The following is a 24,127-nucleotide window of genomic DNA, read 5'->3' on the forward strand; positions in this document are numbered from 1 at the left end:
AGGGGCAAAAATCTCTACAACAGGGGCAGTCTCTTTGGTAAAACATAGCAACACTCACCTTCACTCTTCCTTTGTCTTCCACCATGACTGTGAGGCCTCCCCACCATGTGGAACAGAGAGTCAATTAAATGATACCATGATGGAGGATGGAGTGAGGGAGTCCTGAGGCTGGACCGTGAAGGTGCTCTGCTGTCCTCACCATGTAAACTGCTCTAGTGCCTCTCTGCTGTTGGATATCAGGAAGAAAGGATTTACCAAATTGGTAGCTGCGTTCCAAATTCCAGAGACAGTGTTGATCTGCTGTAGTCAAGATGCCACATCTGGCACAGTGGGTGAAACTGGACTATGCCTGGCTATGTTTATGGTAGTCTGCAGTCAGCTCCTCTGAGAGACCTTCCCTGACCACCTTATCTAACAATGACTTCCAATTCCCAGTCTTCCTCCATCACATTATCCTGGTTTTTGTTTGTTTGTTTGTTTTTAATGTCACTATTACTGTCTGCAGCCATGTGATCTATTTATTCACTTGTGGCCTTTCTCCCCAATTAGGGTGTAGGCTCCAGGGGAATAAGTACATTGTGTGACTTGCTCGCATCTGCATCCCAAGCACCCGCCACTGTAGTGGATGCCTAACCAATGTGTGTTGAATGAATAAAAGAGCAGAACAATGTTCTTTCGCTTGAAGTAGATAGAGGGGAAGAAATAGGGTTTTCTGTGGAGATTCCAAGGCAGAGGCCATTTCTGGGGGATCACTGGGGTGGGAGAAGGCAGGTCAAGGTGGGCTGTCTTCTAGGCGGTGCGAACCCCCTGGCCTCTGCCAGCCTCTCACTGGCCAGTCTGCTTGTTGGGTCTGGCACTGGCCTCAAGGAAACATAACTTTTTTAATAAAACCTCAGAGTCAATAAAGGCGAATGGTCCCGGGTGCCTCTCCTGCCGGCCCCAGCTGTTGACTTTAGAAGTCAAGAGGTTGAGGCATTGCCCAATTCTTGTGTAGTACAGGGAGATATAAGCTGGAAGGGCCTGGCCCATTTTATATGAAAACAAAACAAAACAAAACTCACCAGGCCCTGGAAAGAGTCCACCACCAGCCAGAATCAAAGGTCCATTCAGAGCGACAGACTCCTCACATTTGCCGCTAATGAAAACCAAATTTCTCATCCATCTGAGCATTTCCAGGGGCTACAACTGGAAGGGGCTGCAGAGTTTTTGGCCATCCCTCCCACCACCGAAGGGGCCCCACTGTGTTAAAATAGTTTTATGATAATATAGGCCTTGTATTTTTCTCATTTCAGGCGTCAGTGATTTAGGACGGAGTTGTTTTCATGGAAAAAGAAATAGAACCTGTTTGTGGCAGGGCAAGACTGCTGCCTGGGCAGATACTCCCACTGTGTGCATATTTGGATAGGGGAATGAACCTGCCATGAAGAGGCTCGGACCTAGCTCCGGGGAGGCCTCGTTCATGAAGGGACCCCCACTTGGGTGGGGAAAGATGGACTGGGGGTTCCCAGACAGATTCAGAGACAGTCACAGTGACTTCTGTTTTTTGATTTCATGCTTTGTGAAATCTTAGAATCACAACTCAGAAAGGTAGAGGCATCCCTCTCAGATGCAGAGAAAGGGCCTCTGTTTTTAAAAAAAAGACATTTTCTCATTTATTTTTCTTTTTTTTCCTCCCCCTTGATCAATCTTTGTAAGCAAGTATGTGTAGCAATGTCACATTTTTTTTTTTTTCCTTAAAGTCAACTTGATTCTTACTTTGAGCCTCCAATACTTTTAGTTGGTAGGAGACTTAAACTCAACATTTTCAGCGACTGCTCTGCCTTTGTCAGGATCAGGTGGAATTCTGTCCTTGTTTCTCAGTTTTGTTTTGTTTTGCTTGGTTTTGTTTTCAGATGGAATCTCACTCTGTGGTCCAGGCTGGAGTGCAGTGGCACAAACTCAACTCACTGCAAACTCTGCCTCCTGGATTCAAGTGATTCTCCTGCCTCAGCCTCTTGAGTAGCTGGGATTACTGGCATATGCCACCACACCTGGCTAATTTTTGTATTTTTAGTAGAGATGGGGCTTCACTGCTTTGGCCAGGCTGGTCTCAAACTCCTGACCTCAGGTGATCCTCCTGCCTCCACCTCCCAAAGTGCTGGGATTACAGGTATGAGCTACTGCACCCGAACTGTTTCTTAGTTTTTTCATCTGTAAGATGGGGAGAATGATAATACATACCTCAATGGGCTGGGTTAAAAAATCGCAAAATATTTAGAATAGTGCCTGGCATAGAGTAAGTGTTAACTATTATTATTATTATTCCAGAGATAAAGAGAAGGCATCAAACCTAGTATGAGGGTATCAGGGAAGGCTACCTGGAAGAGGTGGTGTTTCAGCTAATGACAGATGAGGTAGTCCCTGCATGATCTTGAACTCCTCTGCTTGGACATTTACCAGTCTAGAAGTTTAATATGCTATACCCTGAACAAGTGTGCTAATTTTAGAAAACTATAAAGAAGAAAACAGAAAACAGCCATAATCTCATCTTTGCATTGATTTCATTCTAGATTACTTTTATCTCTATTTTTAACTATATTAATTGATAATCTGTATACACAGTGTGTGTCTGGCTAGAAAAATGTTATTTCTAAAAAGTATTTGCATATTTATAGGAAATAAATATCTGAATGGGGGAGAAAAGCCTAAAAATATTAACAGTGGGTATCTTTGGGGGGGGGATTATCAGTCATTTTTCTTGTGTGTTTTTTGGTCATCAGAACTGTCTACTTTCCCTCTCAAGATTATATATTAGTTTGTGTCATTTAAAAATGTCATTTAGTCTGGGCACGGTGGCTCATCCCTGTAATCCCAACACTTTGGGAGGCCAAGGCGGAAGATTTGCTTGAGGCCAAGAGTTTGAGGCCAGCCTGGGCAACATAACAAGGCCTTGCCTCTAAACAAAAAATTAGCCAGGCCTGGTGGTGCGCACCTGTAGTTCTAGCTCCTTGAGAGGCTGAGGCAGGAGGATCACTTGAGCCCAGGAGTTGGAGGCTGCACTGCACTCCAGTCTAGGTGACAGAGTGAGACCCTGTCTAAAAATAAAAACTAAAAATATTATTTAAAATGTAATATATAGAACTCAGGAACTGCAGATGCAGAGTCTCATAACCTTTACATTTTCAGACCATGAAGGAGAGTGGGGTAGCTCGGCCGGACTCTGAGCACCCTGGACCCACAAGTCTGAGAGGCTGCATGTGACCTCCAGTGTGGTCACACGGTTCTATAAGGAAACCGAGGCAGGACATAAGGCTTCACTGAACACTTGTGAAGCGGCGGGGAGGGAGGGGGCAAGGGCCAACTGGGTGATAACAAAGGCTATTGTTAACACCTTGCCCCCAGTGGCACATGAAATGCCACTAACCCTGAGGGACTGAGAGACATTCAAACCTGAGGTTTGGGGCATGGCGCCCTTCCTGTGACTTCAGTGCTAATGGTGTCTAAGACACCTCTTAGCTCCTCCTTCTGTCTTTCTGCACAGGCTTCACCCTCCTTTGTCCGGACTATTTTAGTAGCCTGTGAACAGGTCTCTGTACCCTCCTCCCCAGTCTGCACCGTTGTGGTGCTCCCCTCCTACACATACATCTCCGCTTGGCTCCCCCGTGCCGCTGACCCCTGGCATGGATCCTCTCCCGTCTCCCATCACCATTGCTACACCTGTCCCACCATCCTCCCAGCTCAGTGACACCTGGTTCTCCAGGCCTTTGCACATGGCATTCCCTCCTACCACTTCTCTGCTTGGTCCATTCCTACTCATCTTTCCATCTGATCTCGGGGGAGAGACGTTTTCTCTGAGGAGTCTGCCTGGTTTGCCCTGATCCACACTGGGCTGGCACAACCTGCTTTCCTGTCTGTCTGCCCTGTGAGATCCCCGGGGCCATGGCTGTGACTTGTTCACCTTGTTCTTGGTGTCTGGCACCTGGGGGTGGGGTGGGGCTCTGTGTTTGGTGAATGAGTGAATGAATTCTGGCCAAGGCCTCGAAGACACCCAGCCCAAAGAGCTGCGTGGGGTGGTGTGGCCCAAATGGTGTGTTTGGACACCAGAGAGCCCACATTGCTACCAGCCGTCAGGTTGGGCACAAAGGAGGGTGGTCCAGGCCGGCTCCAGGGCTGCCGCACTCCCTTCCCATGATACGTCCTCCGGGCTGGGCCCAGGGCAGGCCCTTTCTGTGGGTGAATATAAATATATAAAACAAACAGCGCACTCTTAGCTGCAAAACTAAAAATAGGAAGCGCGGGATCCGGCTTCCCAGGCTTCCCCAGCCGCTGGACCACACAGGTGTGGCTGCGGATGTCGGGGCGATGCGGCCCCTCACCCCTCCCAGCTCCGGAGCCCTCATGGGGAGGAATCAGGAGCATTCTGGATTTCTGCCAGGAACAGTTCATTCTTTCACTCTGGCCTCCCTCCTGCCCCCATCCCATTTGACAGTTCATTTCATTTACGACCCCAAAATGAACTGACCCACTGAGGTGTATTCTCTACTCACGTGGTCAGGCTGGGGTGTTTGGGGCAGCTAAGAGCTGCCCTCTGGGCCATGCTGGGGGGCCGCGTTCATGGGGGGTGCAGTCTGGGGCAAGGGAGGGGCCGGGGCTGAGGAGGGAGGCAGGGCTGGGTCTGCAGCCAGCCCTGCCCTCCCCGACAAACAGCACTGGCCCCGCCCCGCACCATCTCCTCAAGCCCTCACCAGGCCCTCACATGGGAACGTGTCATCTCTGGCCTATGGTCTCACTGCTGGGACACCCACTTCTCAGCATAAAAGCCAGATGCATCCCTATGGCCACAGCCCGACAGTGGCAGGGCTGCTCCTAGGGGCCGGCAAGGAGGGTCCATCTGGGCCTCTTCACCCCACAGGAGGCCACTTCTGGGAGCTCCCAGGACACCCAGCCGGCTCTCTGGGTCCATCACTGGGTCCTTCAAGCTGTGGGGGCTGGAGAAACTGGAGGGACTCAAAGTCCAGCCCAAATTGACAGGACTCCTAGAGCCTCCAAAGCGGAATTCTGGAGTCCAGGGCTCTCGGACTGTGGAACCAAACGGCTTCCTTAGCCTGGACTGGCTGCTGCATGACCTAAGCTCCTGCTGGTGGCTCAGGGGACACGTGGGACTGGGCCCAGGGTCCAGGAGGCCAGGGTTGTAGGACTATGAAAGTCAACCCTTCCTTCAAGCCAGGTACACCCCTGTCCCAAAGCAGACGATCATGGGGCGTGGGATCCTACTCCACACCTGGCATACAGCTGGTGCTCATTTAGTGTATGGCCAAAAAGGGAGACTCAGAGCGGGACAGGCACCTCCCACCACCACGCAGCTCAGGAAGAGAAAACCTTCCCCACATCAAGACCTTTCGCAGGCCCTTCGGGAATGCATCACCTGAGGTTGGGAAGTTCTTCTTAATACCTAACCTCAATTCTTGCTGTAGCTGAGGCAGCCTCTCCTCACCCCTGTCCAAAAGGGATGATGGCCACTCTGTCCACCTGCTGCCCAGCGATGCCGCCCCCTGCCGCCACCTGCAGGCCGCTGTGGCTACTGCAGCGCTTCCTCCCGCAGCCCTGGGACCTCAGGCAGGCCTGAGACTTCTCTGGACCTTGAGTTTCCCCTTGGCAAGCTGAGTGTGCTGGTTCGTGCCTGCTAGGGTGCAGGTGATGGAGATTTGAGTCAGGGACTCTGGAGGTCACAGCTCCTCTCCCATCTGCTGTGGCACCAAAGTGTGCCTGGTGAGGGGTGGCTACCATCCCCTACAAAGTGACCCCAAATAAACATAAATGGAAACGGTCTTGGCCATGTAGATGCCGTTTCAGGACCAACCCTGGCAGAGGCTGCCCAGAGCAGACCCACAGAGAGGTTCTACAGCTGCTGCCGAGGTCCTGTCCAGAGATGGACCTGCTGTCTTTTGGGTAAAAGAGGATGCCGGGCTAGGGAAATGGAAGCTTCTTGTTGGGTGCTGAGTTTCAAGCAGACCAACCAAACTGAACAGGGCAAAGCTTTGGGAGTGATTTCTGAAGTCAGTGGGCATCACTCAAAAATAAGGTCTGTTTCATGAACATTTCCCTTCACAAATCCCAACCAGCCACGCTCTGGGCTGTGTGCTGGTACAAATCTCAAGTGGACCAGGCCTCCTTGCTGGCAAGGTGGGAGGGGGACTGTCAAGTCAGGCCACCACACCATCACACCCATGCTACCATTGTTGGGCTGTGGTCCCAGTTCAGCCATGGACCACCCCAGGGAGACATAGACCCTGATGACCCTCCCTCTTTGTACCTCAGTTGTCTCATCTGCAAAATGGGGGCACTGAAATGGCTGCTTGCTCCCAATCCCCACTGTTGCTAGCTTGCCACAGATCTTGAAACACGAGCCTCAGAGGGGGGCTCTCACCAAGGCAGCTGGACTCTCCCTCTGCCTCTGCCCCCTCCCCAAATCTGAATCTGGGGAACAGGCAGGAATTTCTCCCAACATGGCTGGGAAGAGAATCACAGCCCGCTCATGATTGGTGGCACTTGGAAGACCTATTTGATGCTCTCCTGGGGTTCCAGTCATACAGGAGCAGGCCTCACCGGCTGTCCTGCAGCCAGGGTGGTCTCTGTGGCCATTCCTGAAGAAGCTGGAAGCAAGGAGATGAAGGCGCTGGGTGTCTCTGTTCCTGTTCCTCCTGGGTGACAGCAGGAGGTCTCTATCCTCTCCCCAGCCCCACCCCACCTCCATGCATAGCCCTAGAAGCCTGGCACTGGACTCCTTCCACACATCTCAGAGTTATATCATTGTAACAAATCAGTCAAAATTCCATTTTACAGTTAAATAGTACAGAAGACAGTTTACTGTACAAGCAAGTTGTGCATTAAAAACAAACACCAAGCAAACGATAGTGCAAAGCAGTTTCCACCCTGCTCCATCCTCTCACCAGCTCTGGGATGGTTTTACATGGGATATGAGTGCAGCAGGTGTCATACCTCAGCATGACAATGTGTCACAAAAGATTGGTACCCACTACTGACAGACTCACAGTAACACTGTATCAAAACATCTTCTTTTCCTCCTGCTTCCTGTATCAGTGTGTTTGCCTAGTACAACTTTAAAGCAGCCTTGTAAATAAGGACCTACTTTTACCAGCCCAGGCTGTCTGTACCCACTTTGGGCCTTACAGACTCAGTACGGCTGCCATCACTTTTTGTCAGGGGATGGGGGATGGGGTAGGAAGAGCAATTTATTTCCTATCCCTGCCTCTCCGGGGCTTGGGGATCAGGAAGGGGTAGTAATCTGGGATGAGACTACGAAGTGCTCGGCACTGGGAACCCAAAGGTGCCTCCCACGATGACCTGGGACCAGCTACAACCAGAAAATAGGAGGGAAGAAACTACAAGGACAATGGATTCATCGCTGCTTCCTGAGAAGGTATGGAAAGGCCCCTTGGGTGCAGGGAGTCAGCAGCTGTATTGAAGAGATGGAGACTGTTTTTCCAGTGAGGACAGGCCAAGAGGAAACCGCAGCAGGAGGGAATGGAATAGGATCACCAGAAGGACTGCCTGACCTGTCGGTGTCTCTGGTGTATGGTTCTGGCCGTTGTGACAAGTTGGGTGGGGACAGTGCTCTCACAGAGACAACCGCTGAAGAGCATTCTGTGGGGCAGATTTCTGCATCCACAGAGGCCGAGGCAGAAAGTTAAAATACCACATGCTGCTAGTCTTTGAGTTCCCTTACACCTTTTCTAAGCCTTTCTAGGGCCAGAGAACTCTGATGTGAGAATCCACGTGGCCTGGCCCTTGGGCAAGCGCCCACCTTCCCGTTTTGCAAAATTCAGGGTCAAGACTTCACCTCAGAACGCAGTGCAGCTGAGCTGTGGCTGGAGAGCCCTTTACGGTGCTTCTGTTCTGCCACGCACAGCCAGTGCTCCCCACCTCTCACATCCTGCCCACCCCCGCACAGCCTCCCGGACAGATGTCCTAGAGCCGCAGAGGAGAGCGCCCAGCATCTCATCAGCATTTCCGTCGTCCTCCCAGGGATGCCTGTGGTGCAGGCTGGTGGGACGCTGCCTGGTGGGGAGTGTAGCCCCTTGAGAAAGTGTTGAGACCCTGATAACCCCACACCCTCAGGAGGTAGCTGGGGTTCCGCGGGGGGCGGAGAGGGGGCAAGGGTGGTGCTCATAATCACGGAGCTATACCTGTAGGAGACCTTGTGTTTGAAAATGTTAGATTAAGCTTCTTTTTCTAAAATCAGTTTTAAAAACTGTTTTTTTGCTCAGGACTGTTTGCTTTCAGAGCACAAAACAGGTTAAAGACAGACAGGTGTGTGTCAGGAGTTGCAAGGTTTGGCTGGATCCTCCCAGGAGGCTTGGGGGATGAGGCGCAGCTTGGCTGGACCTAGGTGGGACAGGGACATTGACGTCTGACCCAAAGTGACCCCTCACCTCAATGCCTTCTGCTAGGACCTATCTGGCCCCCCGTTTTCTCCACAAATGGAGATTATGAGACCACCTAGGGGAGAGGGGACCTCCTACCCACCCAGCCCCGGCAAGAGAACAAAGGGTGGATGCATTGGGCTGGTAAAGTGCATAGAGGAGTCGGTCTGTAGGTGCTTTCCTGGGTTTAGGGACCTGATGCCATAGACTCATCTTCTCTGGGGCCTGGGACCCATGCGGCTGGGGGAAAGCCAACAGTTAGGAATGGAGGGAAGCTGGGCTGGGGGGACTGGCTTGGATGTGTTCTCAAATCATCTCTGCCAGCAGCGTGCTGGGTCCTGCCCTGTCTGTACGAGGGGAACCCCGCTCAAGGGCGGCGCGGGCGGGGGACACTTTCCAGTTCTGACTCAAATCTGTGTAAATGCAGAGAGGGCTGGACCCAGGGGTGTAAGGGCTCCGACGAAGGTGCGGGGTGGGGAGGTTTCCCAGGGCCTGAGGCTTATCCTGTGGGCCAACGCTGCCTCTCTCTGGAAGAGAGACGGCCTCTGTCCCAGGAGACACGGGCCCCATGGGGCACTTGGCATAGCTGGAGACAGTGAGGTCCTTCTGGGGAGCTGGCAGGAGGCTGATTCCCCACAGAAGTGTGGGATGAGACGGCCAGGATCTGGGCGAGGTGGTGTCCTGGGCGGGGGTGGGGGCGGTTCCCTACACCTCTGTACACGGATGTGGTTGGACAGATGCAGCCAGAGCCACCCACCAGCTGGGACCACCCTGGGACCGAGACCACCCTGGAGCGCAGGTCCCATTCCTGCCCGGAGCCTCGGAGCCGGAGCCGGCCCATCATGGGTCTTGAAGGTTGTGAGGGTCCCCGCCTCCAGCGGGAGGAGTCCACCGGGGCGGTCAGTAGGGCCGCCACACGGCCTCATCCATGCGGCCCGGCGTGCTCAGGGCCGTGGGTGAGTTGCTGTGGCTGCCGTCGGCCTCCACGCCATCGCTCTGGCCGCCCAGGCTGGGGTTCATGAGGTTGCCGGCGGCGACAGAAGCAGCGCTGCTGGTGCAAGAGGCCAGCATGCGGGTGGGTGAGCGGTCGCCCCCACTGCTGCTGCCGGCCACCATGGAGAACTGATAGGAGCCAGAGGACGTCCCGTAGTAGAGGTGGTAGGGAGACGGGTTGGTCTGGAAGGGCCCGCTCTGGTTCTGCGGGGCCCCCGGGTAGGGTGGCGGGAGGTAGGTATGGTGGAAGCGGCTGGTGGCCGGCATGCCCGCCACGCTGAGGCTGCTGATGCTCGTGCCCGAGGGCGTGGCGCTGTAGGGGAAGGCAGCTGACATGGCCCCGGGGTAGTGCATCCTGGGGTCTGGGAAGCGGCTCTCCGTGAGGGCTGGCAGCGTCGGGAAGGAGCGGTCAAACTGGCGGGGGTCAGAGAATGGGTTCAGTTCCGAGGTGCCTGGAGGACAGCGAGGAAGAGGTCAGCAGCAGCTCAAGACAACCCCAGGAGGCCTTCCTGAAGAATGTCCTTGGGCTCTGGTTCCCAAGGCCCATCTGGGGGACCCCTAGTTCTAGACCTGACTCTCCTCTTCCTGCCCTAGGCTGCCCAGGGACTCCCCTGCCAGGACTCCAAACACAGACCTGCCAGGGAGCTGGTGGAAGCGTGCCCTGGGCCAAGAGGGGCCACGGGAGCACCCCCACCGGCGGCAGCAGCAGCAGAAGACAGGTGGGGTCTTGTCTTCTCTTTCAATCCTCCTGCCTAGCCTCGCAGAGGACAGGCCTAGGACGAGGCGGCGGGGCTGAGGGCAGGGTCAGCTCAGGCCTCCTAGCAGCCCTGCCCAGGCAAGTTCCTCTCCCCACTGGCCTGTGTTAACAGCTGGCAAGGCTGTGGATGTGTAAAGGGCTCCGATGACCGTGTGAGACTGGGAGTTGGAACCCGCTTTTGAAGACAAGAAAATGGAGGCAGAGAGAGCAAGACTGAGTCTCTGTGGCAGAGAAAGGACTGGTTCTCATCACAAGGCCTCTGCTGGGGACACACGTGCCTCTCCTGCCCAGGTAAAGCACACGGCGGTTCTGTGCGCTCACACCTGGGTTGTGGGCACTGAAGTCAGAGCAGCTCTGGCCTCCACCTCACCCTGGGCCTGTGTTTCTGGAGCTGACTCGTGGCCACACAGTGACTGGATACCACCCTCACCTGCCTCGGCAGCAAAGTGAGACAGCAGTCAGACAAACTTGGGGACCCAGACCCTGACCTGGTCACAGTATCCAGCCCAGACCCTGCCCCTGCTCCCCCGGGAATGTGGCTTCTCAATGGGCTCCAAGGCAAGGGTGTTCCATCCTCTGTCCCCCACTTTTGTCATCACAGACCCCCAAAACCTCAGCATTCAAAAGGGCTCGGGGATTGAGTCTAACACCCTTGGTGGGAAAACTGTGGCTCAGACAGGGTGAGGCACTTGCCTAAGGGTCACACAGCACATGGACCTGGCACACAATCTTAGGGTCTCTGGTCCTGATCCCCAGCACATGCATGAGTGGGAGCTGTCCGTCTTTGAGGCAGCACAGGATCAAAGCTTACCGTGTGGCTTCTGGAGCCAGACAGTTATCCTGGTTTGGACACTTACTAGCTTTGTGTCCTTGGGCAAGCCACTTAACCTCTCTGTGCATCAGTTACCCCATATAAAACACGAGACGATAACAGTTCATTGGGATTCAGTTAATACACATCAAGTACTTAGAATGGCACTGGGCACAGAGTAGTGGTCCATGAGGCTTTGCAAGGCCACTGTGGCTGTGGTGCTTCTTACTCTGGGTACCCAGGAGAACTGGCTTATTCAGGGCCCTGCCAAGTTGAGGCCCTGGTGTGGGGCCTCCCTTGTACTCTGGCAGTGGGGAGAGGTGGATGAGCCCCTAGCAGTGGTCCAGAGGTGCAGTCTGTCCAGCCAGCAACCCCTCTGTGTCACCCACCAAAGGATAAGGGCCGGTGCTAGCCGGGGTGGGCTCTGCCTGCCATGCCGAGGCTTGGCTGAGGACGGAGAGTTATAAGCCTGAGGTGCTGTGTGACTTAGGCTGGGACTTGGAACTTCTCGGGGCTTTGGGGTTTTCCCAAGTCAGCTGGCGTTATGTTTCCCTCAGCAGCGGACTCCGGCCCTGGGCGTGGATCGGAATGGAGCGAGGCTCCTGGCTTAAGGTAAGAAGATGTGGGGACAGCAGTCTGGGTGGCGGGGGCCTTCTGGGATATCTGGGATGCTCCCTAGTAGGTCCCTTGCCCCTTGAGGCCGAGAGCCTCCGAGGCGCCTGGCTGCCAGTTTTCATCTGGGGAGCCCCTCGGTGGGAGAGGTCCCGTTGCAGGTGCCGGGCACGTCAGCACAGCTAAGACGGGCGGGGTGGAAGTGGGTGCTGGCCGCCTGATGGGAACCCCATTCTCAAGATGAAGGAAACAAACGGAGACCCCAGGATGCAACAGCAGGACTGTGCCCCTCAGAGCTCATGCAGGCTGCAGGGCGCTGGGCTGGGCCTCCCTGGACCTGCCACCGTCCCCTCCAGCCTCTTTCCTCAGGGGCACCACTCCTCCTGCGGGGTGGTGGGGGAAGTACCTGCCCTCAGCGCTCCCTCAGAAGCCCCCAGCAGCTTCCTCAGAGCTCCTGTACCCCCACCCCGCAGCCTCGCAGCCCCAGGAAACCCGAGCTGCCCGGGGCACTGTCGAGCGGCCAATCCCAACAGTGGAAGGAAATGTTTATTTTCTTCTCCAGATTGCCCCGGCTGCTGCTGCGTGGTGGCTGAATGAGCCCTTTCAGCTGTGAGAAGCCCCCATTGTGGGCGGCTGCGGCTGGGGGCTGGGGCTGGGGTATGGGAGGGGCCGGGGTCTCTGCACTGCTTGCCAGTGACCAAGGTTGGGGGGTCAAAGCAGTTAACAGGCACCGAGGGAAGTGATAGTGGGGTGTCCCGAGGGGGATCCCCAGGAGGGAGTCTGAGGGCAGAGGGAGGGGGGCCTGTGAGAGTCTTCCCAAGCCTGGGTCTGCCAGCAACCCCTCTTTGTTAGGGACCTCCTTCTCCCCACTTCACAGATGAGAAAACTGAGGCTGAGTTTAAGTGACTTGTCTGAGATCACACAGCCAATGCCTGGCAGAACCTGAATTCCTAGCCTGGTCCAGCTGACTGCAGAGTTCATGCTCCTGCCTGTCCTGGTCATCCAAGGCCCTTTCTCTCACCCAAAGGGGATAGGCCTGAGGACGGAGAGGTCTGGCTGCCTGTGGCCCAGTGCTGTGGGGGGCTAGCAAGGGACGGGGCCAGGCCTCAGGAAGAAGCAGGCAGAGCAGCAGAAGTCAGCCACTGCCCCACACAGGCTGGGGCTCCTTTCCTCTCAACCCAGGGTGGAAGCAGCAGCTGTGCCTGCTGTGGGGCCAGGCACTGATTCTCAAGCTGTGCCCACCCAGCGGTGGATGGGCAGATGTGGGCTCTCCTTCCACGGGGGCTGGTGGACAGGAAGCCACTGTTCACCCCACCTCCTGGATTCTGGCTCCCCCGCTGGGCCCTGATCCCCTGATCTGGCTCTGTCCATGGCAGGGAAAGGCTGGCTCTCAGGCTACCACACCTCGACAGATGCTGGCCTGTGGGCAGCAGGAGCAGGGGCAGCTATGGGGCAGGGGTGGGCGTGAGCACAGCGTACAGGGCTCCTTCCGATGCCTCTTAAGAACAGACCTCCAACTCATGGGCTCAAGAGCTGAGAGTCTCAAATGCACTAGTTCCTGGGCTCAGAGAGGCTGGGCCTGGGGCTTCTGCCCACCTTGGTGTCTCAGCTGGACCAAGGCCGGAAGTCCTGAGCTCAGGCCAGAAGGGGAGGGGTCCTCTCTTCACACTGAGGGCCTGCATCAAGCCCCCGGCTGCTGCACTATGCCTGGAACAATGTCAGTAGAGGGACCCAGTCGGCCCCCACCTCAGTGTGGCACTGGAGAAGGGGGTGGGGCAGGCAGACCGGTTGGCAGCCCTTTTCCAGGCCCCCTTGTCTGTCCCCTCAGAGGTACAGAAAGTTTTTGGGAACAGGTACTGTGGAGACTCTGGACCTGGTCACAGATGGGCTGTGTGACCCGAGGGTGGCTCTGAACCTCTTAGGCTTCTCAATTCATTCATCTGCCACGGGGTTCTAACCAGGCCTGGGGAACTGAGAAAGAATGGGCACAGCCAGTGATGGCAGGCAGCCGCCTGCCTCCGTCCACCAGGCCACCAAGCACCCTTGGCACCCCACCTAGCCCGAGGGCCGGTTGTGCACGCAGCCTCCCGTGTCCCCAGCTCACTGACTGAGAGAACAGAGGAGAGATGCAGCCAGCAGCCATTTAATGAGTGCCTACTATACGCGCCAGGCACCTCGGTAACCCCAGAAGACCCGCCTGAGGAGTGGCTGCAGCTGTGCTTGCTGTATCCGTCTAGGCAGTGGAGATGGAGACCCCGGCTGTGTCTTCCCTTCCACCTCAGCTCCTCCTGTTTGGGAGGAAGTGCTGGGCAGGGCGGGAGACCTTTCCCAGGAATGCTATGTGCCTCTCTAGGTTGGAATGTCACTTAACAGTGTGCAAAGTTTGTGTGAGTGCAGTAATGTCGTTTGAATGCCATCCCAGCCCTGGGCAGAGGCATCCGCCACCAATCCACTTTCGGATGAAAAATCGGAAGCTGTGTGACAGGGGTGGGGAAACTGCACATGGCAGCGGCGAGTCTGTCACGGCTCCTTAGACAAGTCATGCCCCAATTTTAATAGGGGCACTATGGGGTTAACCCCATTTCCCCAGGCACAGTGAACTCCTGGTATGCAGATTCCTGGGGCCAGGCACCGGGCATGTGCCAGTAACGTCAGTAAGTGTTTGCTGAGTGAATGAATGACGGCCAACACACAGCAAGCCCAGAGGAACTGTCTGCAGGTGCCAATAAGCACCAGCAGCTCCTCCACAAAACAAGGGGGTGCAGTGACTGATCCTCAGACAGACTTTTGGTCTGGGGCAGATTGGACCACATCCAGGACCTCCACCCCCACCTCGCCCCGCTGCAGCCCTCCCTCCGTACCGTACCTTGGATTGGGGTCTGCGGCTGGCTGCTGAAGTGGCTTGTGGTGCTGAGTGAGCCTCGGGGGCTGGGCGTGCTCGGTGTCACCCGCATGCGCAGCCGTTCCAGTTCCCCAAAGCGTTCAGGGAACGGCTTTGTCTGGTCCTCCAGCTTCTGCCGGTGCCCTGCAGAGCACAGGGAGCCCATCAGCCGTTGCTTCCCGAGTCTCAGTGGAGACAGAAATGCCTCACTCTGCTGGGAAGTTCTTCCTGAGGTCTGACCTTAGCTCTCTGCTGGGAGAACCCTGAGGTCACCACCGGCCTCTTTCCAGAGGTTTTCAAACGCCTTTCTGAACAGAGAATGGTTGTTATGTCCTGCCCCGCATATCTAAACCTCTACAACACCCGGTGACCTAAACCTCTACAATACACTGTGATCTAAACCTCTACAACACCGGGTGACCTAAACCTCAACAACACACGGTGATCTAAACCTCTACAACACCCGGTGACCTAAACCTCTACAACACCCGGTGACCTAAACTTCAACAACACACGGTGACCTAAACCTCAACACACTGTGATCTAAACCTCTACAACACACGGTGATCTAAACCTCTACAACACCCGGTGACCTAAACCTCAACAACATACAGTGACCTAAACCTCTACAACACCCGGTGACCTAAACCTCAACAACATACAGTGACCTAAACCTCTACAACACCCGGTGACCTAAACCTCAACGACACACGGTGATCTAAACCTCAACGACACACTGTGATCTAACCCTCTACAACACACTGTGATCTAAACCTCTACAATACCTGGTGATCTAAACCTCTACAACACCCGGTGACCTAAACCTCTACAACACGCAGTGATCTAAACTTCTACAACACACGGTGATCTAAACCTCTACAACACACAGTGATCTAAACCTCTACAACACGCGGTGATCTAAACCTCTACAACACGCGGTGATCTAAACCTCTACAACACGCGGTGATCTAACCTCTACAACACACTGTGATCTAAACCTCTACAACAACTGTGATCTAAACCTCAACAACACCCGGTGATCTAAACCTCAACAGCATCCGGTGATCTAAACCTCTACAACACCCGGTGATCTAAACCTCTACAACACCCGGTGATCTAAACCTCTACAACATGCAGTGATCTAAACCTCTACAACACACTGTGATCTAAACCTCTACAACACGCAGTGATTTAAACCTCTACAACACGCAGTGATCAAACTCTAACACACATTAATCTAAGCCTCTATAACAGCATTGATCTAAACCTCTATAACACGCGGTGATCTAAACCTCTACAACACACTGTTTAGCAGAGGAGGAAACTGACGGCCAGGTACAGTGGCTCACGCCTATAATTCCAGCACTTCAGGAGATTGAGGTGGGAGGATCAGTTGAACCCAGGAGTTCGAGATCAGCCTGGGCAACTATTGAGACCCCTGTCTGTATAAAAATTTGAAAAAAAAAAAAACAACTTAGCCAGGTGGGGTGGCACAAGCCTGTAGCCCAGCTACTGGGAAGACTGAGGCAGGAGGATCACTTGAGCCCAGGAGGTGGAGGCTGCAGTGAGCTGATTGTACCACTGCATTCCAGTCTGGGCAACAGAACGAGGGCCCTAGATCTAAAAAAGGAAACCGAGGCAACAGACATGAGACAGTGGCTCATGCCCCCAAGGGAGGCAGGGAGAGAACCCGGGAGCACTGCCCACCTCTGCCTCCCAGCATCCCAGCCTGCCTTGCACACTGTGTCCCATGTCTACAAGAACAATGGGAGGTGGCCCCAGGATGGGACTGCAGGCTTTTCCAGCCCTAAGTCACTCAGGGATCCCCAGAACATGCCTTCTCTCTGGGCTTCCGGCAGAAAAAAACTCCACCAGGATGCTGGCCAGAGGTGTAGGGGGCTTGCGTGAGGGACTAGACGGCCATCTGTGCCTGGAAGCTGGGGTCAGGGACGAGATGTCACACCTGGAGAAAACTGCCAGCATTTCCCACTCCCTATCTGCCAGAGCCCACACAGGAAGAATCCCAGTCTCACATCCGAGGGCTCAGAGGTGCTGGGAGGGTCAAGGTGGCCAGGCCCCCACCCTCCTGCAGCCTGCTGAGGCCGAGGGACACTTCCGGAGTGACGTCAAGCTTGCAGGGACCTCCCCTGCCACACACACTTTTTTAATTACTAATTTTACATTTCACAAGCAACATACGAATATTTACAAAAATAAAAGCATTACAGATAAGGCTGTTTCCACCCCTCTAAGCTCCTCTCCAGAGTCCCCACCGTGACCAGTTTCTTTCCAGACATTTTCGTCTTCCAGGAATGGAAAACGCAGACTGAGTTTCTCATGGAACTCCCTTGAACGGTCTCAGCCTGGGCATGTCATTCTGTAACTTGCTTTTTTAGTAGCACACCTTGGAGCTCAAACTCAGTATCTGCAAAATGGTGAGGATGACACTGCTATCCCTCCTTCCTGCTGGCCACTGGAGGTACAGTTCACTCCGCTGTCCCCTCCACTCACACTTTCAGCTTCCCCTTTAGTTCCCTTACACACCACGCTCCCCGGAACGTCCCTGTTCACACCCCCCAAGTGGCTGCGGCTTCTCCAGGGCTGACCTGAGGAAAGGACCGCTCCCTTGGAGGACTGTGCACTCCGGGGTTCGGCTGATCAACCCTAACATGGTCACAACCATTCTGCCTCACATGACTTGGAGGGAGGCTGCCAGGCAGGCAGGGTGGCCAGGCCCTCTTTTACAAGTAAGAGAACTGCAACTGCAGAGAAGCGAGGAAGCTTGTCGGAGGTCACACGTGGAGCAGAGGGTGGGATTTCCTGGACCTGGGACCCTTTAGAAAAGAAGGTGTGGGCCGGGCATGGTGGCTACATCTGTAATCCCAGCACTTTGGGAAGCCGAGGCGGGCGGATCACCTGAGTGAGGTCAGGAGTTTGAAACTAGCCTGGCCAACATGGTGAAACCCCATCTCTACTAAAAAAAAGTACAAAAATTAGCTGGGCATGGTGGTGGGCACCTGTGATCCCGGCTACTCGGGAGGCTGAGGCAGGAGAATCACTTGAACTCGGCAGGCGGAGGTTGCAGTGAGCCAAGATTGCACCACTGCACTCCAGCCTGGGTGACGGAGCAAGATTCCATCTCAAAAAAAAAAAAAAGATGTGGAAGGGGCTGAGGGGGAAGAGAAGGTTTGCCTAAGGCCTTGGGTCTAGAGTGATGTGTGCATTTTCTAGATTGGCAGAGGGAGAAGAGGCAAGATGTAGATGGGAGGTAAAAGAGAACTCACTGCGCTTCCTGGGGCCTGGACATGTGATTCCTGGGGACTCGAAAAGTGGGAAAAGACTGTCAACCACTGTAGGGCATGAGGGGACAGAGCCTGAGGCCTCGCGTGGGCCTGATTTTCTGATTTTCAGAATGGGAATGCAATGGATTCTGGTACTTGTAGGCCCCCAAGCTCCCTACACATCCGTGTTGGAAGCTTGAACGGGCATCTGGGAGCCTCAGAAAGAAAGCAGGGGGCCTGGGAGCCACAGGGGCTCAGCCAGTCACCAAGAACAGGGAGCCCCACCTTCTCCTTCAATGAGGCCCCAGACCAGGAATCCATGGGCCACTTGGTGGCAGGAATAAGACCATTTGGTCTCTGGCCAGGTCCCCCACTGCTGCCTCCCGGGACCCTTGGCAACAAAGGGGAAAACATGGCCTGGGGGCAAGTTCAGCTGGGGGCTGCAAACTCAGATGCCCTTGGGGATGGGGCAAGTGGGATGGGGCAAGTGGGATGGGTGGGGCCTGGGGCAGATGGGGAAGGGGTGCCTTTTGGAAGGCACCTGACTGCTACCCTGAGGAGGGCAGGCCCAGTACAGCCAGAGCTTCCAATTCCAGACCCAGTCTTCAGCCCTAACAGGGCTTGGAGGAAATGTTGTCCTTGCTCCTGAGGCCACTGGAAATGGCAGGGAGATGTGGATGAGCTGGGGGACAAGTAAGCAGAAGAATCTTAACAGGCATGAAGCCCGCCATGTGGATGTGGGGACCACAGACTGATCCGACGACAGCCTGAGTGCAAAGGATCTGGGTGTCTTAGTCAGCCACAAGCTTGAAGGGAGCCAACAGGGCTGGTGCAAAACCTCAGGCCTTGTCACTTTCGTCACAGGAGAATAAAGTCCCCTGTTTCTGAGTCACACAGTGTACACAGAGTGTTTACGGTTACTCCCGCGGCCTGGCGGAAGAGGGCGGGGTTCACAGCCAGCCTGGGTTCGAGGACGGGTCCTGCCACTTGTAGTCTGGTGGTCTCACTCAAGTCACACTCCCTTCCCCTACCCCAAGCTGCGGTGTCCCCATCACACTGTCTTTGTGGGTTGAGGTGCTGGCCTAAGGTGTGGACACTTTCTAGCCACATGGGTCACCACCATCATGACCATCGCTTTTATCTCTGCTCATGCCCAAAGGAAGCAGAACTATCATCCCCATGCTGGAGACTGGGGTGTGGAGGCCAGGATGCCAAAGTCATGTGAGGGACACAGAGCATGAGCAGCAAAGCAGGATTCATACCCGGGTCCCCTGACTCCAAGCCCAGGGCTCTTTTCCTGACACTTTCCCTTTTGTTCCCATTGTTCAGAAGGGGCCACTGAGGCTTCACCATGAGACCGACGCTGAGCGGCTGTTCCAGGACCCAGGCTGCGGGTCAGGTAATCTGACCCCAGAACCCATGCTCCCGCCATATGCTCCCTTGCCCTCCACAGGGCAGACTTCCCGGAGGAGGGGAGTCCAGCAGCACTTTGGAAATTGCTTCCTTGTTACTGTGGAACGCTGGAGCCACTGCCAGGGAGGGGCAGAGGGGAGCCAAGGCGGCCCCACGTGGCCAGGGCGCCAGAGAGTCTCAGAGCCACGGGGCTGGGGCCCTCACACTGGGAAGAGGACAGAAGTTCCTGTGCCTGAGGAAAGAAGATGGCCTTCAGAAAAAGCCTCTTTCATTCAGTTACCCAGAGCGAGAGCTGCGTGGGGAGCTCTGGCCCTAACCCACTCCGTCACTTGGGGCCCAGTCCTGGTACGCCTCAGTTTCCCATCTGTACAGTCTGCCCACTGAGGCCTCTTCCTTTTGAAAGTCGCTGATTTAAGGTAGCAAAGATCAGTCGGTGGTCAGAGGGGCTCCAAAAAGAAAAGAAGGCCAGGCTGCTGGCCCCAGGGCCCGCCCACTACCACTTCTTCCTGCTGCTGCTGTTCGTAGTATTTCTCGAATAGTCTCTGCCTCCGAGTCTTCAGAGCCTCAGCTCAGGACAGCCTCTGCCAGCAATGCTTTCCTGTCCTGTGAAGCCCAGTCCAGGAGCCCCTCCTCCAGGAAGCCCACTTTCTCCCACAAGAGAGCCCCCATTGCACCTCTGCAGGCTAGGACTGCCCTTTAAAGCAGTGGCCAGCAGGAGTGGAAGTCATCAAAACGGCAGCAGATGCTCCCTAGGCGCTTCCTCCACTGCAGCATCTAAGCTGCTGGCACGCACTGTCTTGTTTCGCCTTGCAACATCCTCTTAAGTAACGTCTGCCACCATCCTATCATATGGGTGAAAAAACTGAGGCTCTGGACAGCCAGTGAGCTCAAGGTCATGCAGAAGACACATGGCCACCTGCTCTCCCTAGAGCCTGTGTTTTGACCATCAGGACTCCACAATAGGTGTTAGGGCCCCGTCCAGCCCCAGGGCCCAGAGCCGCTGTGTTCAGGCCCAGGAGAATAAGACTTGGGAGAGGAAGATGAGAAGGTCTCAGTGGACTCCACCAGGGGCCCTTCCCTGCTCTGAAGCTCAGGGTTGAGAGTGCAATTTCCAGTCAAACCCTGCTCTAGCCCACCAAGTCCCTCTCTGCCTCCGGACCACAGTTTCCACATCTGTAAAGTGGTTATCATACTGTCTAACCCCTGAGGGTGCCGACGAGCTGGAGGACAGGCCACATGTTTTTAAAAGCAGAGGATGGAGACAGCTGGGGAAAGCCCCGTGTTGGCCCTCAGGGCCTGTCCTGGCTGCTGTCAGCCTCCAGCTGCTGGGCTCAGATCACACAGCAACTCCAGCATGGCCTGGATTAGTGCCTACAGCCCTCACTTATGGAGGGCAGATCCCAGCCTTCCCCTCCCAAGGACCCAGCGGCCCCAAGCTCATACCAGGCAGCTCTCACCCACCCGTGGTCATGGTCTTGGGCAAGTCACTCTTGCCCTCTGGGCCTCAGCTGTCTCATCTGCAAAATGCAGATCACACCTTTAACCCCCGAGGGTCAGGAAAGGTTTCAACAATGACACAGCCCGCCAGGCCTTGGCCTTCGAGGAAGGTGTTCTGGGCTCCCATTCTGACTTGGCCATCTGCTCCTAGGCAAACAGCTCCTTTTTGACGCATCTGTGCAGTGGGGGTGACCAACCTCACAGGCATATGATAAAGGCCAAAGAGGGGGCAGGAATGCTGGGCCCCAGCCAGGCTGGGGACTCACCAGGGTCACACAGTGTGGGAGCTAGAGGACCAGGGCTGGATTCTGGGTTGGGGCTCCTTTACCACTGTCCCCAGGGAATCCTTCACCACCACCAGCCTGGCCAGCCTGGGGTCCCACCCCCACCAGGTGCCTCTGGAGAAACCAAGAGACCATCAGGGTTACCCCCTGCCTCCATGCAGGCCCAACACAAGCCTCTATGATAGGAGTGGCAACCATTTTAGCAGGCATCCATGATGTGCCAGGCACTGTGCAAGGTGGGCTATGCATTTCGTCTCCAAGGGTCTCATCCCTCTGATAGGCTGTGACTATCACCCCCGTTTTACAGATGGAAAAGTGGAGGCACACAGCCAAGGTCACACGGTGTGTGGCACCCCTGAGATTCAAACCAGGAAAGGCCACACACTCTACGGAGCCCAGCTGCTAAGGTCATCGCTTCCCAAGACCTCCACGAGAGAAGAGCTGGGTCACCTGGCCGTAAGGTCCGACAGGCAAGAGGCCAGCTCAGTGTCCAGCCTCTTGGAAGAAGCAGAGTCGGGCAGGGCCACAGGAACAGCATCGTGGGCTGGGGACAGTGTGGGCTCCAATGACCAGGCCCTTCACCCATCTGAAGCCACTCGGCAGCCTTCTTGGCCGCCTGGTGCGGCTGTGACCCAGACACAGCAGCCACTGTCTGCCCAGCAGCAGGGTGGGGCGCCGGGCCCGAGGCCGGCTCTGCGGCCTGTCAGGAGATTTACACCCGACTCTTAACAGCCTCGCGGAATCGCAGGCGGGTGCCGGGCCTGGGGTGGTCTGCTGTGAATCGGCCCCCTGTGAGCAGATGAAAGCCGGGTCGGTGGCTGGGCAGGGAAACGGGCTGGCCGGGGGCCAGCGGGCAGGGAGGCCAGCGGTTCCCTCCCGGGGCTGCAAGTGGGGCTTCCAGCGGCCTGGGGTTGATTAGGAGAATCCGGGAGGTCTGTGGTTAACCCCTTCCCTCCTGCTGGGCAGACTCCCCTCCCCTGCTCCTGGCCCAGCGGATACTCCTGGAGGTTGTGGGGGTCTTGGGAGCCAGGGACCTGGAGCAGTTGCCTCTCCTCGGCCCAGGAAGAAACTGCAGAAACTCTAAGGCCCTCAAAGGCCCAACTGTGGGCTTAGGGTCACTCCTCCTGCCCACGCCAAACCCTCGGCAGCCACTCTGCTGGCTGCCCACCTCAGGCCCCTGGAGGCCACCTTTGAAGGTCACCTCTTCAGGCGGCCTCCCCGCCCCACCCCTTGTCCCATTCCTTGCACCCTCCACTCCTTCTCCTAGCTTTGTTTTTCTTCATAGGACTTCGCACTACCCGAAATGACATTAATGAATCATTTGCTTATTCATCAACGATTTATGGAGCAGCTATGAAGGGCTCCTGCCTGCATTCCCGGGGTCTAGCTATACCAAGGCCTGGCAAACCAGAGAAAAGAACTCTGCCCTTGTAGAGCATAAACAATAGGGGGCTGGGCACAGTGGCTCACGCCTGTAATCCCAGCACATTGGAAAGCTGAGGTGGGCGGATCACTTGAGGTCAGGGGTTCAAGACTAGCCTGGCTAACATGGTGAAACCCTGGCTCTATTAAAAATACAAAAATTAGCTGGGCGTGGTGGCGTGTGCCTGTAATCCCAGCTACTCGGGAGGCTGAGGCAAGAGAACCTCCTGAACCTGGGAGGTGGAGGTTGCTGTGAGCCGAGATCTTGCCACTGCACTCCAGCCTGGGCAACAGAGCAAGACTCCATCTCAAAAAACAAAACAAAACAAAATGGGAGCAATGAATAACAAAGGAAACAAATTATCGAACTAGGTAGCACCTTAGAAGGTGGTAGTGGTAAGTGCTCGGGGTGACCTTAAAGCCAGGAAGGAAAAGGGGAGAGGTGAGGAAGGCTGTGTGTGTGTGCCACTTGAAACAGGGGCGCTGCTGAGAAGTGCAGAGGCTTTAGGGTGTGAAGGAGTGGGCCATGCATCTGGGGGTGTCCGGGGAGGAGTGTTCCAGGTAGAAAAAAGAGCAGTGCAAAGGCCTCCGAGGCAGGAGTGTCCTTGGCAAGTTCAAAGACCAGCCAGGAGGCCAGGGTGGCCAGAGCAGGGTGTGGGAGGGAGGGCAGGGGGTAACGGGCGGGCACAGGCTAGGTGGGAGTGAGGTCCGTTCCCCCACCGTGGTCCATGCCAGACTTGCCAGGTGTCGCAGCCCCTCCTGCTGGGATCCTGGACCCGGCTCAGCAACCTGCTTCTTAACCAGCCCCCAGTGACTCTGAGGGACACCAGCACTGAGAACCTCAGAAACCAAGGCCACACAGGCAGGAAGCCACCAAGCCAGCCTTCAAACCCAGCTGGCCACCTGGCTGCAGGCCGGGCACGCTCTGCAGGGCACCAGAGGGGAACGACCTGGCCACAGAACCCACAGCCGGCCTCAGGGATCTACAGATTCCCAGTCCTTGGCTTCCAGGACCAGCCCCTACTCCCACTTCACCCCACAGCAGGCTCAGATTTCAGAGGGTCGGAGGTGGCAAAACAGGAAAAAAGCTGAGAAAGGAAGTCCAGGAGCACAAAAGGCCTGTAACAACCCACGAAGGCTGTGGGGCACTTCCTGGGGCCAGGCCATGGTCAACCCAGTCAACCTTCACAGCGACTCCCCGAGGCAGACACCAATACCATGCATTTGACAGCTGAGCGCACTGAGGCGAAAAGGCCCTTCCAAGTGGCCCTCACTTCCTGGAGCCCCCGGTCGGAGCCCCCAGGGTGTGCTGACGGTCACTGTGGGCAAGAGGTTTTACGCCCTGGCCTCTATCTTCTCCTGGGGCTGCCCAGCAGAGCAGTTAATGGGGACTTTGCACAGGGCCTGGCACAAGGGAGGAGGTTGCTCAGTGACCAGGAGCCACCGAGCTGGTCCCTTCACTCTTATAGATGGGGACACTGAGGACCAGAAAGGCCAAGGATTTGTCCAAGGTCAAAGACAAAGGAATGGGGCTGCAACCCAGGGTATGGGGGGCACCTGATATCAGGGCCAGGATATGCCAGGGACTGGAGCAGGCAGGTCCTAAGGATGGGGGACCTAGTAGGCTGCCCCCCCCCCGGCACCCCATCTCTGCTCTGTTCTGTAAATAAAACCATTGATCCAGCCCCTGCCGGGGCCCAGAGAGGGAGGCCACCTGTCGCAGGTGGTGCAGCAAGCCTGGCCTCTGATGCCA

General features: G+C 55.7%; 1 protein-coding gene across 4 annotated transcripts in view; it reads right to left on the minus strand.

Moving 5' to 3' along the window:
* Positions 1–6,814: 6,814 nt before the first annotated feature.
* The window catches only part of RUNX3 (RUNX family transcription factor 3), a 65,345-nt gene continuing 48,032 nt past the window's right edge, over positions 6,815–24,127 (minus strand). For 3 of the 4 annotated variants that reach the window (XM_009201920.4, XM_021937613.2, XM_003891342.4), the window contains 2 exons: positions 14,463–14,621; positions 6,815–9,868 (listed from right to left, as the gene is read on the minus strand). In XM_009201920.4, coding sequence (XP_009200184.1) covers positions 9,324–9,868; positions 14,463–14,621 — 704 coding nt within the window. In that variant the 3' untranslated portion in view covers positions 6,815–9,323. The remainder of the gene's footprint in view (positions 9,869–14,462; positions 14,622–24,127) is intronic. The other variant, XM_021937621.2, reaches the window with a different exon arrangement.

This window comes from Papio anubis, chromosome 1, assembly GCF_008728515.1.
Source record: "Papio anubis isolate 15944 chromosome 1, Panubis1.0, whole genome shotgun sequence".
NCBI lineage: Eukaryota > Metazoa > Chordata > Mammalia > Primates > Cercopithecidae > Papio > Papio anubis.